The 15,277-nt window shown below is 47.5% G+C and overlaps 2 protein-coding genes across 3 annotated transcripts; both read right to left on the reverse strand.

The window, feature by feature from the left end:
• Positions 1-516: 516 nt before the first annotated feature.
• Positions 517-9,678, reverse strand: pex6 (peroxisomal biogenesis factor 6). Of its 2 annotated transcripts, none has more exons than XM_083905508.1 (18): positions 9,140-9,678; positions 7,623-8,252; positions 7,370-7,536; positions 6,559-6,642; positions 6,243-6,357; positions 6,024-6,139; positions 5,830-5,932; positions 5,035-5,237; positions 4,774-4,960; positions 4,602-4,678; positions 4,333-4,501; positions 3,428-3,633; positions 3,219-3,280; positions 2,763-2,871; positions 2,563-2,679; positions 1,578-1,655; positions 1,311-1,450; positions 517-726 (listed from the first exon to the last, which is right to left on the reverse strand). In XM_083905508.1, exons 1-18 carry the CDS (start codon positions 9,671-9,673, stop codon positions 590-592), a joined length of 3,234 nt encoding a protein of 1,077 aa, XP_083761634.1. In that variant the 5' UTR covers positions 9,674-9,678; the 3' UTR covers positions 517-589. The 2 variants fall into 2 exon arrangements, with proteins under 2 accessions (XP_083761634.1, XP_083761633.1); XM_083905507.1 differs by having other exon boundaries at positions 5,830-5,935.
• Positions 9,679-12,349: 2,671 nt separating this feature from the next.
• Positions 12,350-14,971, reverse strand: LOC310940872 (uncharacterized protein). Its single transcript, XM_083905908.1, has 3 exons — positions 14,547-14,971; positions 13,408-13,550; positions 12,350-13,255 (listed from the first exon to the last, which is right to left on the reverse strand). Exons 1-3 carry the CDS (start codon positions 14,827-14,829, stop codon positions 12,365-12,367), a joined length of 1,317 nt encoding a protein of 438 aa, XP_083762034.1. The 5' UTR covers positions 14,830-14,971; the 3' UTR covers positions 12,350-12,364.
• Positions 14,972-15,277: the final 306 nt, after the last annotated feature.

Genomic DNA, 15,277 nt, shown 5'->3' on the forward strand with positions numbered 1-15,277 from the left:
CTACACTATTTCGTCCAAAATCTAACCATTTTTTTGAAAAAGAAAATTTGGTCCAAAATTTGACAAAAACGACATACTATACTGTCGTCCAAGATTAAATTTTTTTTTTCAATTTCTTTTTTTTAGCCCAAAATGTGACAAAACGTCCTACTATACTATGTCGTCGACCTCAATGTCATACTACACTATTTGGTCCAAAAATCTGACCATTTTTTTGAAAAAGGAAATTTGGTCCAAAATTTGACAAAAACGACATACTATACTATGTCGTCAAAAATCTGAATTTTTTTATTTTTATTTGTTTTTTAGCCCAAAATGTGACCAACACGTCATACTATACTATGTCGTCCACAATTTGACCAAAAATACTAGTATTTAGTATTTATGACTGAGTTTGTTTATGAGTGCAGAGCGACAGTTCACTGCGTCACAAACGTTAATACACACTTTGTTCAAAGAGGAGAAACATGAACGAGTGAATATGATCATAATTAATTCTTTATTATCAGTCTGCACACTTTAATGACATTAATGACATGGGTTTTACAAATGAACACATGATGAGTGAGGGTGAATTGTGTGAATGTCGTCACTTGACGGTGAGTTTGTGTTGCATGTGTTTGTATCTCTGCAGCTCCTGCTCCGACACAGACGCCTTAAAGTTTCCCAACGCAGCCGAGAAATCGTCAGCGGAGAGGACGAGGGGCGTGTCCTCAGTGTCCTCACCTGAGACGGGGACAGAGACAGAGACATGTGTGAGCGCCCTCTGCTGCTGGGAACACAGCAGGACACAACAGCAGAAAAAATCTTTGTAAACCACTCACTCTCCCACACCAAAGTCACTCACTCTCCCACACCAAAGTCACTCACTCTCCCACACCAAAGTCACTCACTCTCCCACACCAAAGTCCATAGAGTAAACCAGTGATTTTAACATCACAGCACACAGGAGTTCACAGGAGTTGTTGATCCACTTCTGCCTCCATCACTAACTTACAATGACTGATTTTGTAAAATTCGGCTTTTAAAGTAATTGATTTAGACAGACGACAGACTCAGTGACACAAAGTGACCACACGAGGCAGCAGAGAACCAGCAGCTCCTGTGTCCCTGTGAGGTAAAATCATTGGTTTTCTCTATGGACTTTGGTGTGGGAGAGTGAGTGGTTTACAAACTTCAGTTAATTTGACGTAAACTGACGTAGAATTTTATTCCGTGGCTAAAACGGGAGCGTGAGCCTCTGTGTCTCAGGCTGGTTCTCAGCAGCAGGGGGCGCCAAATGTCAAACATCATCACCAGTGTGTTTTTACCGTCTTGGATGCGTGAGATCTTCCTCTTGACGGCCGTCGTCATGGCGTCTGAACACAGGGCGTAAAGGTCGGCTCCGGTCATGTGACCAGGACAGCTGCTCACAACCAGCTCCAGATTCACCGCAGGCTCCAGGTGGAACCTGAGGGCGGCCATTTTGAAACGAGAGGTTACTTTGTTCACTTCCATCTGTTTTGATGTCATTATATTACTGTGTGTGTGTGTGTGTGTGTGTGTGTGCGCGTGTGTGTGTGTGTGTGTGCACTCACTTCCTGACCACAGCCTTCAGAACTTGCAGCTGAGAAAGTCGATCTTCGTTGATTCCGACATAAACTAATTTATCAAACCTGAAGAGACAAAGTTCATGTTTTCATCTTTCACTCTGTCACCATTTTTACTTTTGACATTTCACGTCTTACTGTGACATACGTTCATGTGTTCATAAGTTCATGTGTCAATTCTTTCATAAGTTCATGTGTCCATACATTCATGTGTCAATTCTTTCATACGTTCATGTGTTCATGTGTCCATATGTTCATGCATCCATAAATTCATGTGTCCATAAGTTAATGTGTTCATAAGTTCATGTGTCAATTCTTTCATAAGTTCATGTGTCCATACATTCATGTGTCCTTATGTTCACGTGTCAATTCTTTCATACGTTCATGTGTCCATAAGTTCATGTGTTCATACGTTCATGTGTTCATACGCTCACTCTCATGTATCCATACTCTCTTGTGTTCATACACTCGTATGTTCATGTGTCCAAACGTTCATGTATTCATACGTTGATGTGTCCATACTCTCATGTGTTCATACATCCATGTGTTCATGTGTCCATACACTCGTGTTCATGTGTCCAAACGTTCATGTGTTCATACGTTCATGTGTTCACACGTTCATGTGTTCATACGTTCATGTGTCCATACTCATGTATTCATACGTTCATGTGTCCATACACTCATGTGTTCATGTGTCCAAACGTTCATGTGTCCAAACGTTCATACGTTCATGTGTCCATACTCTCATGTGTTCATACGTTCATGTGTCCATACGTTCATGTGTCCATACTCTCATGTATTCACACGTTCATGTGTTCATACGTTCATGTGTCCATACTCTCATGTATTCATACGTTCATGTGTCCATACACTCATGTGTTCATGTGTTCACACGTTCATCTGTTCATACGTTCATGTGTCCATACTCTCATGTATTCATACGTTCATGTGTTCATGTGTGTGAGGCTCTTACCTTCCAGGCCTCAGCAGTGATTGGTCGAGCAGATCTGGACGATTCGTGGCTCCGATGACAAAAACTTGGTCAGTTGAGTTCAAAGCGTCGAGTTCGGCCAACAGCTGAGACACCACTCTGTCAACAGATTCATCCGTTCATCTGTTCACCCGTTCATCACGCTGTCACTGTGACCAGAAGAAGAGCCGAGACACACTCACCTGTCCATCACTCCTCCAGAGTCTCCACTGCGCCCCCTGCTGGGAGCCAGAGAGTCCAGCTCATCGAAGAAGACGACGCAGGGAGAAGCCGAGCGAGCTCTGACGAACACTGGAGACAAAAGAGATGTGAGCAGGAGCCAATCAGCTGTGACCACAAGAGCTACGACCAATCAGCTGTGACCACAAGAGCTACGACCAATCAGCTGTGACCACAAGAGCTACGACCAATCAGCTGTGACCACAAGAGCTACGACCAATCAGCTGAGTCCACAAGAGCTACGACAACATCTGACATCTTTACTGCACAGGGTTACAGGATTTTCAAAATAAAAGTTATCCTCATGTATCCTCATGTATACTCATGTATACTCATGTATACTCATGTATACTCATGTATACTCATGTATACTCATGTATCCTCATGTATACTCATGTAACCTCATCATGATTTCTTACCTTCTCTGATGTTTTCTTCACTCTGACCCACGTACATGTTGATGAGCTCTGGACCTTTGACACTGAAACAGAACCACATCAACGTTAAAGAGAAACAGAACTGTGAATTAGCAGGTGGTCACAGGAAATGGCCTCAACGCAACAGGAAGTTGACGGTTTTCAATGGTTTTCTTAAACAACACGAGTAAAGAGTGGAGACTTGTGCAGACCTGAGGAAGGTCATGGAACACTCTGTGGCCACGGCTTTGGCCAGCAGGGTTTTCCCGGTGCCGGGCGGTCCATAGAGCAGGAGGCCGGTGCGACTCAGACCCAGAGACAGAAGCTCCGGACGCTGCAGAGGAAGCTGCACCGTGTCCAGGATGTCCTTCTTCACCTGCTGCAGACCTCCAACATCCTCCCACCTCACGTCAGGGATCTGTTCACAAAGAAGAAGACCTCAGAGGACATGAAGACCTCAGAGGACATGAAGACCTCAGAGGACAGGACATAAAGACCTCACAGAGAAGAAGACCTAGGAGGACATGAAGACCTCAGAGGACATGAAGACCTCAGAGGACAGGACATAAAGACCTCACAGAGAAAAAGACCTCAGAGGACATGAAGACCTCAGAGGACATGAAGACCTCAGAGGACAGGACATAAAGACCTCACAGAGAAGAAGACCTCAGAGGACATGAAGACCTCAGAGGACATGAAGACCTCAGAGGACAGGACATAAAGACCTCACAGAGAAGAAGACCTCAGAGGACATGAAGACCTCAGAGGACATGAAGACCTCAGAGGACGGGACATGAAGACCTCAGAGGACAGGACATGAAGACGTCACAGAGAAGAAGACCTCAGAGGAAAGGACATAAAGACCTCAGAGGAAAGGACATAAAGACCTCAGAGGAAAGGACATAAAGACCTCAGAGGACGGGACATAAAGACCTCAGAGGACAGGACATAAAGACCTCAGAGGACAGGACATGAAGACCTCAGAGGACAGGACATGAAGACCTCAGAGGACGGGACATAAAGACCTCAGAGGAAAAGACATAAAAACCTCAGAGGACGGGACATAAAGACCTCAGAGGACAGGACATGAAGACCTCAGAGGACATGAAGACCTCACCTTCGGGGCTCCGATGGCCTTGGACTGAGATTCCTGCAGCGTCTCCAGCGCTGAGGTGAAGTCTTGGTTCTGGACAGTGACTCCACTGAGACACAGGTCCTCCTCGTCCTCCTCGTCCTCCTCGTCCTGCAGATGATGATGATGATGATGATGATGATGATGACCACCACTGAACAAACAGACGTTCAGAAACAACGATGCTAATTGTCATCCAGCGATTATCGGACTCATTGTTTTGTATGAACTCATAAAAACACGGATGTTCTCACCAGCTTCGTCTAAGCCTCCTGCAGGCTGCTCGACCTGCTTCAGCCAGCAGGGCGGCGATATCCCCCAACACGAAACCCTGCAGACGAGGAAAACACGTCGCGTTAATGACGACGAACGGTTCACGACAGCAGCCTTAGCCTTAGCCTTAGCCCCGCCCCCTCAGAGTCTCACCGGCGTGAGTTTGGCGAGCGCGTCCAGGCCGACGTCTCTGCCAAGGCGAAGATCTTGGCTCAGGCCGAGCAGCATGGAGCGCCGCTGCTCTTCAGTCGGAGCCTCTAGCGCCACCTGGTGTACGAACGCCGCCACGACGCCCGCAGACAGATCCCGAGGTCTGCAGACCGTCGCTACGACCACGACGCTGACGAGACAGAAACACGAGCGTTCGTCAAAGCAGTCTGAAGATAGTACATATGGTATGTAACAGCCAGTGACCTGGTGGGGGCGCTGCTGAGCAGCTGGCATAGCGCCGCAGTGACTCTGCCGTCCTCCTCGCCGGCTCCTCTGGGTCTGAGCAGGAGGTTCAGGTTCCTGAGCAGCAGAGTGCACGGCTGCAGGGCGGCGGCGCGCTGAAACACCGACGTTAGCTTCACCTCGGAGGCTGCGGGCGTGTCCGCGCACAAGCTAACGCAGTCCACCTGCACAGGTAAACAACAACAACAACTGTAACACAGGTAAACAACAACAACTGTAACACAGGTAAACAACAACAACTGTCTCAAAAGTCTCTTTACAAGATTTTTTAAAAGGGAAAAAATTTGGGGGTTTATTTTTACGAGATATTTTTTTTTCAGGGTCTGTTTTTACGAGATATTTTTTTTGGGGTCTGTTTTTACGAGATATTTTTTTCGGGGTCTTTTTTTATGAGATATTTTTTTGGGGGTCTGTTTTTACGAGATATTTTTTTACGAGATTTTTACGAGATTTTTTTTTTTCAGGGTCTGTTTTTACGATTTTTCCCCCGGGGTCTGTTTTTACGAGATTTTTTCCCGGGGTCTGTTTTTACGAGATTTTTTCCCGGGGTCTGTTTTTATGAGATATTTTTTTCGGGGTCTTTTTTTATGAGATATTTTTTTCGGGGTCTTTTTTTATGAGATATTTTTTTCGGGGTCTGTTTTTCCTATTTTTTTTTTTTTTTAGAGATCTGCTTTTGTGATTAATTTTTTTTTGTTTGTTTTGTTGTTGACATTAGCTAAACATCTGTAAACAAACATGGTTCCATCGTCGTACCTTCAGCAGGTGAAGGTTCAGTCTGTGACTCGCCGCGGCGACCACCGTCACTTTTCCACTTCCTGCCAGACCGTGAAGGAGGACGGTGCAACCAGACAGGAAGCTGCTACAACCACACACACACACATTTCCCATCATGCCTCTCTCTATGACAGGACGTCCACAGACCAATCAGACGTGCGGTGTTTGTGTACCTGTGCTGCAGGTGAGGCAGGACCAGGCTGCTGACCACGTCCACAGTTTTGTCCAGACCTGGAGGAGACAGAGCCTCCACTGAGCAGCAGGGGGCAGCACTGTTGGTGGACGCTCCCTGAGGAGACGCAGACGAAACACAACGCCTTCAGAAATAAGAAGACGATCTCCGCGAGCTTCATCCACATCTGAGAGAACAACACACAGAGGTCAAAGGTTACCGTGTAGAGAGAGGTGTGGTCTCTGTCAGCCAGATAAGCTCCTCCTCCTTCCTCTTCATCTCCTCTCCCTGCAGGTGGACACACCTTCTGCACTTTGAAGAACAGCACTGGACTCCTGTCAGAGGTCAAAGGTCACACACTCTGGTGAGTCTTAAACCATCTACAGGAGGACCTTCAAACTCCTGAAGACCACCTGAAGGACTACATATGGGACCTTCTACAACATCTTCAGAAGATCAGAAGAAACTGTGAGGAGAGCTCCAGAACCTCTATAACGTTCTTCAGGAACACTAGAACCTTCTCATTGTTTTAGTACCTGTGGATTCCTTCTGCGTTGTTCTCCAGAAGGTCTGGATGTTTCTCAGTAGGAACTGATATGATGTCGCCCGGTGACACGAGTCTGCAGCGAGAGAGAGAAGAACATCAAATACCGCACATGTGAACGCTGTTCTGCCACCGGTCCAGCAGGGGGAGTGACGGTTTTTTTTATCAGTTTTTTTGCCTGATAAAAAACACCAGTCAGTCAGTGCAAGAAGACTTCCTGCATAATAATGACCTATTCTAAACAACCACCGAGAGACTGCCTGCAAAATAATGACCTATTCTAAACAACTGCGGGAGTGCCTGCAAAATAATGACCTATTCTAAAAAAAAACACCAAGACCGCCTGCAAAATAATGAGCCATTCTAAACAATCACCAATACTGCCTGCAAAATAGTGAGCTATTCTTAACAACAACAGACTGCCTGCAAAATAATGAGCTGTTCTAAACAACCACAGAGATTGCTTGCAAAATAATGACCTATTCTAAACAACCACAGAGACTGCCTGCAAAATAATGACCTATTCTAAACAACCACGAGTGCCTGCAAAATAATGACCTATTCTAAACAATCCACCGATACTGCCTGCAAAATAATGACCTATTCTAAACAACCACCAAGACTGCCTGCAAAATAATGAGTTATTCTAAACAACCACAGAGATTGCTTGCAAAATAATGAGCTTTTCTAGTAACTTGCAAAGTAGTAAAAAATAATCAATGTAAAAAAGGTTTTAACCTAATTTAAAGTGATTAATTTGAACTAAAATGAGCTGAATCTGACTGAACCTTTGTTAAGCTGACCTTGCAGAGCTGAAGTGTTCCGACAGCACGGCGTCGCAGGAGCCCAGGTTGTCGTACAGCGGCGACGCCACCTGCTGGATGTGAAGCTCGCTGGCGAACGGCGGCGACGCCGAGCGACAGGAACTGTCCGAGCGACCGCCGACCTCCGGCGGAGACGACGTCCAGCGCTGCCGACACAAACACAAACACAGGCGTTCAGGATGTTATGAGGTGGGCGTGTCCTGGGCGTGTCCTTCCTGGCCGTGTCCCTCACCTTCATCCTCAGGGAGCAGACGTCGACAGGCATCATGTCTCCGTCCGTCAGGTTGAACCACAGTGTCGCTGAGATGAAGCCGGCGTCGCTCTGGTTCTGCAGATCTGGACTCAGATCCACCACCGCCACAGAGACCGGCCGCTCTCTGACCTCTGGGCTGGAGGCTCCGCCCTCTGGTCTGGAGGCTCCGCCCACCCGGCACAGCTTCACCCACTCGTGGTTGAACAGTCCCAGCCTGAGGAGCAGATGTTTGCTGACAAACACACAGCTGTCCACGTCCACCGCTCCCCCCCGCCGACCTCTGACCCCCGTCCATCGCCGAGTGTCCGTCACCCGCACGTCCACCCTGCACTCCAGCAGGAACCCGGAGAACCCAGAGAACCCGGAGCCCGGCAGCTTCCTGCCGTCCAGAAGAGAACGCCCCGCCCCGAGGCCGTCGGCGTAATGAGCAAAGTCCGACACGCACAGGCTGAGCGGCCTGCAGGGGGCGCCAGAGGGCTCCACCGAGTCCCAGCAGTCTGTGACGACCACGGTCGTGTCGGCCGTGATCCGGCCCTGAGTCACGGGGCTGCAGCACAACACCAGGAGGTGCTCTGAGGAGGAGGGGGGAGGAGGAGGAAGCTGCTCCTGCTGCACAGACAACAAAGTAATCAACAACTATTTTAACCATCAACTCATTAGTTTGATTGATATCTTAAATAATTAAGATATAATTTAAGAAATTTTCTCGGCCGTTTTTACGATTTTTTTTTTTCCTGGTCTGTATCTACGATATTTTTTTTTTTTCGGGTCCTTCTTTATGATATTTTTTTCAGGTCTGTTTTTACTATATTTTTTTTCGGGGTCTCTCTTTACGATAATTTTTTTTCAGGGTTTGTTTTTACGATATTTTTTTTCAAGGTCTGTCTTTACGAGATTTTTTTTCCGGGGTTTGTTTTTACGATTTTTTTTTCGGGTAGATTTTTACAAGATTTTTTTTTCGAGGTCTGCATTTTGGAGATTTTTTTTTCGGGGTGTGTTTTTACGAGTACGTTTTCCTGAGATTTTTTTTTTTGTCTGTTTTTACGAGATTTTTTTTCAGGGTCTGTTTTTATGAGAGATTATAATTTTCTCGAGTAATAAATAACAAATAGCAAATAAAAACCAGTTTGTGTGATATCTCATCTTCGTAAATGTGAATATTTGCTGGTTTCTTTTTAAGAAATCATTAAAAAACAGAATCGTTTTAAGTGGACAAAAACTGGACATGTTACCACTGTTGTGGGATCTACAGCTGCTGCCACCTAATGGTGATAAGTGATAAATGCAATCATTGATAAAAAATAGTTGTTATATATCTTTTTTTTATATATATTTGGAATCGTCACAATAACTTTGTTTATTAAATGGAATAATTTAATACTCATGCAAAATCCTAGTTTTCTGATTTAGTTTGAAGTTTTCCTTTAAACAAACACTTTAATAACTTTTAACCATGTTATGAACCTGCAGTAGAAAGCACCTGTCCCGGGTCTCACCTGTTCCGGCTCTCTCCCTCCTTTCAGCGGGGCCCGGGGGATGAACAGCGGGTCTCCCTGCCGGGCCAGGAGCCACTGTCCCGGGCAGCAGAGCTCCAGCAGCCTCCCGGGGAACTGCTCACCTCCTGCCCAGCGGAGGCTCTGCCTGCTGCGGGCTCCCAGCACCACCCTGTCCAGGCTAACCGGCTCCAGAGCCCGCACTGTCCCCGTGCTGCCGGGCCGCTGGAGCCCGTGGTGCCGCAGGAAGAAGCGGCTGACGAAGAGCCGCACACAGCGGCGCGACTCGGCGTCAACTCCGGCGGAGTTTGTGTCGCAGCATCCCGCGGTCTCCTCCTCGGTGGCGGGGTGAAGGCGCAGTAAGATGCCGGTCCTGTCGCTTCCGTGAGGCCGCTGCGGAGTGAAGAGCACCGTCGGCGGGTCCGCGTCAGCGCCGAAGACCGAGTCCCGGTGAGAGTTTAGGATGAGGCCGTCCAGAGGAGAGAGGTGAGCGGGGAAAGAGTCCAGGCAGCACACGGACACCTGCACCGCCGCCATCTTACCTCTCCTTCACCACCACAGCAACCACCGCCACCTACAGGACGGGCGGAGCAACTACAACATAAACACTGACACTTCGTAGTCGCGGGGCAGAAACAACCGGTGCGATTAAACTGCGCGTTTTACCGTAAAACAGTGGCGAGAAATCGCCGATTTACCGTCAAATAACTTCTGTTTACTGAGAAAAACCAACGTTCCTCGTTTGACTTCCGCTCGTTCCTCCCCCCGCACCGGAACTGCAAAGAGTAAACTTTGTACCTGTGAGCCCACTAACATTTGGACCACTGCCCCCTCATGGACACTCCAGGTACTGCAGTATAAACAAAACAACAAAAACGTTCATAATTTTCATTTTTTTGGATATAAATAAATAAATACTACTACTACTAATAATAAGTAAGTAAGTCATTAAAGTACTGGCCGCGCGGCCTCCTGGTGGATATTTCAGGTACTGCAGGTGAGTCAAATCATATGAATCCAGATAATTATGATATAAATTGTGACATTTATTACATTATTGTATATTTTTACATCAATTGGAAGGCACATTTTGTATTTTTTTTGCAATAATAAAAGTGTCCTTTTTGTACGTTTTCTATACATTTTTGTATAAATTATGTCATATAATATATATTATATATATATATATATATTTGTTTTTAAAAATGTAAACAAAATATATATATATATATGTGTGTCTAGCGGGCCATGTGCAGAGCCTGGTGTCTGATCAGGTTGCTGAGGAAGGAGAAGTTCTTGCCACACTTGGTGCAGTGGAACCTCTTCTCCCCGGTGTGGACGCTCTGGTGGACCTTCAGGTTGGTGGAGGTGGAGAACTGTTTCCCACAGTGGGGGCAGGGGAACGGCCTCTCGCCCGTGTGCACCATCAGGTGGCGCTTGAGGCTGCAGTACTGGCCGAACCTCTTCCCGCACTGGTTGCACAGGTACGGCTTCTCGCCCGTGTGGACGCGCTCGTGGACGCGCAGCTGGCACTGGTGAGCGTATCGACGCGAGCAGAAGCCGCAGCCGAACGGGAGGAACTGAGTCTGCGTCGGACCAGAGTCCAGAAGGTGGTTCTGACCCGAGAACTGGTCTGCCTGCATCGCTCCGGACCACGAGTGTTGCGTCTGCTGGGACTCCGCCGTTCCCATGGAAACGGACGGGTTGTTGAAAGCGTGATTTTGGTGCATTCTGGGAGCAGCGTGGAAGCTGGAGGCGGGGCTTGTTCCCGTGTGGCTGAACAAGGCCGTCCCAGCTGCAGTCTGTAGAGTGTACGCAGAACAAGATGGCCGCTGGACATCGTCAGCCACGCCGCTCTGCCGCCAGTCCAGCAGGGGGCGTGTGGGTTTCTCACCTGATGAAGGAATCCACAACAAACTTTATTAATTAATTTAATTTACAAGAAAACACGGATTCTTTTTCCTAAACGAGAACGCAATAATTTTCACATCATCAGTTTTTGAGCCAGTCAGTCCACGAGACTGCCTGCAAAATAATGAGCTATTCCAAACAACCACAGACTGCCTGCAAAATAATGAGATATTCTAAACAACCACCGAGACTGCCTGCACAATAATGACCTATTCTAAACAACCAGACTGCCTGCAAAATAATGAGCTATTCTAAACAACCGCCGAGAGACTTCCTGCAAAAGAATGAGCTATTCTAAACAACCACCGAGACTGCCTGCAAAATAATGAGCTATTCTAAACAACCTACCGACTGCCTGCAAAATAATGAGCTATTTCAAACAACCACCGAGACTGCCTGCAAAATAATGAGCTATTCTAAACAACAGGGGGGGCGGGGCCTGGTGCAGACCCATGTGACCTCTGCGGTGACCTTTACCTTGTACTTCCTGTGTGTTCCCCTCTGTTCCTCGACCTCTGCTGCACTTTTCACCGCGTTCAGGGTCCTGAAAAAACAGAGGGAGGAGTTTAGACCGTGACTCAGTTACTATGACGACTTCAGGTCAAGGGTCGAGGTTTTTTTTTTGGCGATCGCTCCAGTATGTTCACATTCCATTTTTGTTAAGACTCCGCCCACTGATGACATCACAAAACAGGATCTCGTATAAATGTGCAAAACTGTCGAAACAAAACATGACATCACTGTGAAACCTATAAACAGAACTTATAATAAATAAACATTACATTCAGCCATTTCAGTCGTTTAAAGTGTGGAATAAAAATGATTTTATTCTCATCATTATTCTCTTTGTTGAATTCCAAACAAACAAATCCACTTAAAACCACGTTCTCACACGTTTGCATGGATTCAAACTCACGTACAATCACCTGCTGCTGACTCAGAGCTCCTCCCCCCCAAAAGTGGGCGGTTCCCGACGAGTCTTTAGTATTTTAACGTAAGTGTCCTCGTAAGAGTATTGAGACTCGTTTTCCTCTCTTTCATTGTCTTTTACAAAAACGTGACTAGCACAGACCATATTTTGTGACGCCCGACGTTAATTGTTTTGCAGAGTCGCCCCCTGGTGGCTAACTGCTACTTACAACCTTCTTCCTGGACTTGTCCATCTTTATATACAGTCAATAACAAAGAGGACATTCACAGTGGCTCTGATGCTCTTTAAGGCTTCACATTTTTCAACTTTTGAGAATTCCGCCTCTACGTTAAATAAAAGGTGCGTTTTCCTTCCTTGGAGGAAGTCCTCTGGCGCCTCCTGGAGGCTCAGTGCTGGACCTTCTGGTGCCTCCTGAGGTTGCTGGGGTGCGAGAAGCGCCGGTTGCAGACGGTGCAGGTGAACGGCCTCTCTCCGGTGTGGACGTGGTAGTGGATGTCCAGCTGACTCTGGCACACGAAGCTCTTGCCGCACTGCGTGCAGCTGTACGGTTTGGCCCGCGTGTGCTGGGCGCGGTGTCTCTGAAGGTCCGCCTCCAGGAAGAAGCGCTTGGCGCAGCTGCCGCAGGCGTACGGCGGCTCCATGACCGCGGCTCGGTAAAAGGGCGGCGGGTCAACGAAGGGTTTGTGGTTGGGCGGCTGAAGGGGGCGCTGCAGAGTCAGGCTGCAGTCGATGCTGGACCAGGTTCCACCAAAGGAAGTTCCCGGAGGTTCCGCGACAGAAGCCGCCTTCAGGGACCGCTGCTCTGCGAGTTCCCGCCCAGCACGATGAATCATGGGTAACGGAGTTTGTTCAGATAACGTCTGCTCTACGTGCAGCCACTCAGACTCCTCCCCCTTGTACGACGCCTCCTCTCCGTCGACGTCGATCACGTGCGACGGCGGCGCGGTCTCGCCCGCCGCGGCGTTCCCGCGCGCGGCCGCGTCAGAGTCTAAGTTCGGGGGCTGACTACCACTTCCCATCAGCAGGGGGCAGCAGCGAGCGTTATCAGCGTCTGCTGCGGTGACGACAACAAAGGGGACGGCGCCGGATCCACTGACCTCCGTTACGTTGTTGCGTCCGTCCGCCGACTCGGCGTCGTCCTCCGATTTGGCGAGGACTGAAGCGATAGCGTTGGCGTCCGGCGGCACCTGGTTGTCGGGCGCCGCCGCGGCCTCCATCGCCGTCTCCACCGCTGCCTCGACCTTGATGATCAACAGGTCGTCGTCCGACTCTGCCGACTGAAAAACAACAACAACAAAAACACGCTCTGATTCAGTCACATGACGTCATTCTCAACACTGAAGACAGGACCGTCCAAACTGGGGGCCGTGGGCCAAAGATGGGCCCCCAAACCCATCAGCTTGACTCTGTGTTGTGGATAATAAAATACCTCAGATTTAGTGCTGGTGATGACCTCCTGATCTGGATCCCGATCCGGGTCCGGGTCCGGTTCGATGGGCTGGACCTTGTGCTCAGTCTGCTGAGGACCTGGTGCTCGGTTGAGAAACCTGGTCTGGTTCTGCAGAGACGGCCCTGCAGGGACATGGTGTAAACTGTTACCACAAGGTGGCAGCGGCGAGCATTCGGTGTGTTTGCAGAGGCGATGAAAGCTGTCGTGTGAGGATATTGGAAAAATATGATTTCGCAAACACTAAGTATTTTCGCAATATTGGGATATCGCATCGTGACTTAAGTATCGTGATAATATCGTAACTTAAATATCGCATTTTGTGACTTAAATATTGTGATGTTATGATATCGTGACTTATGTATAGTGATAATATAGTAACTTGTATATCGTAACTTAAATATCGTAACTCAGGTATTGCGATAATATCGCATCGTGACTTAAATATCATGATATCATATCATATCATCAATATCGTGACAATGTCGTATCATGACTTAAATATAGTGATATCGTTTCGGGACTTAAATATTGTGATATCAAATTATCACTTGATATCGTATCATAATTTAAATATCGTGACAATATCGCATCATGACTTAAATATTGTGATATCGTATTGTGACTTGATATCGTGACAATATCGTATCATAACTTCAATATCGTGATATGACTTAACATCGTGATAATATCGTTCGATATATAGCGCATCGGACTTAAATACCGTGATAATATCGTATCGTAACTTAAATATTGTGATATCAAGCTATCACTTAATATCGTGATAATATTGCTTCGTAACTTCAATATCGTGGTATCGTATCGTAGCGTCAATATCGTGATATCGTATCTTAAATATTGTGACAATATCGTATTGTGACTTAATATCGTGATAATATCGTATGTAATGAACATCATTTCTGATCGCGATGTTTTAACAAGGATTTTTAACGTCACTGTTGTTGAGTATTTCCAATGTTAGCTGCTGTTATCGCATATGTGCACGCGCTGTATTATCGGTGGGCGGGGCGACAGTCATCGACGTAAAACTTTTACCTTTAAATCGAACTTGTCCGATGATCATAATAATAATAATAATATTGAGAATCGTCATAACTCACCGGCCTGCGGGTCTCTGCTCTGCCGGTTGAGGAGGCGGACACCGGCGGCTCTCTCGGCCCGGTACCGGCTGACCTGCAGCTCCAGCAGCTTGACTCTCCTCCGCAGCAGCTCGTTCTCCTTCTGCCCGCGGCTCATCTCCTGCTGAACCACCGCGTAACCGTCGTCCACCACTTTGCAGATTTCCGCCACGGCCGCGTTCGCCAAGACCTCCATGATCGACGCGATCTGACCGTGGAAGTCCGCCGTCACCGTCACCACCGCCGCCGCCGCCGCCGCCGACATGGTGACCGCCAATGCGGGGTTTTCAGCTCAGAACCGCGGCCTCGGGAGCGACAAAACGACCGCGTGACTTTTAATCGACAAAAAAAGTCTCGGCGCTAAGTTTAAAACATCGCAGTTTCGACTTTAATCTCAAACAAACACAAAAGAGTCGGAACTGTGTGACAGCGGAAGCTCCCGTGTTGTTTCCGCTCCGGACTGATCAGTAGTGTTCAGTGACACAGCGCCCTCCGTGGTCAGGAGTGGAACTGCAGCGCGGTGCAGCTCTCAAACCTCTCGAAAATATCAGGATTCTCTTTGTATTTGGACATTTACACGCAGATCAAAGGTGTTTGTTATCATCACAGGTGAATGGAAACATATTTAAAGGTACAGTCTGTAGACGAGGATATTAAAACTAACCTGTTAATCCGGTCGAAATAATAAAGTCAGTGTTGAACAAATGTTTACT

The sequence above is a fragment of the Microchirus variegatus genome, assembly GCF_963457635.1.
Source record: "Microchirus variegatus genome assembly, chromosome: 19".
NCBI classification, from domain to species: Eukaryota; Metazoa; Chordata; class Actinopteri; order Pleuronectiformes; family Soleidae; genus Microchirus; species Microchirus variegatus.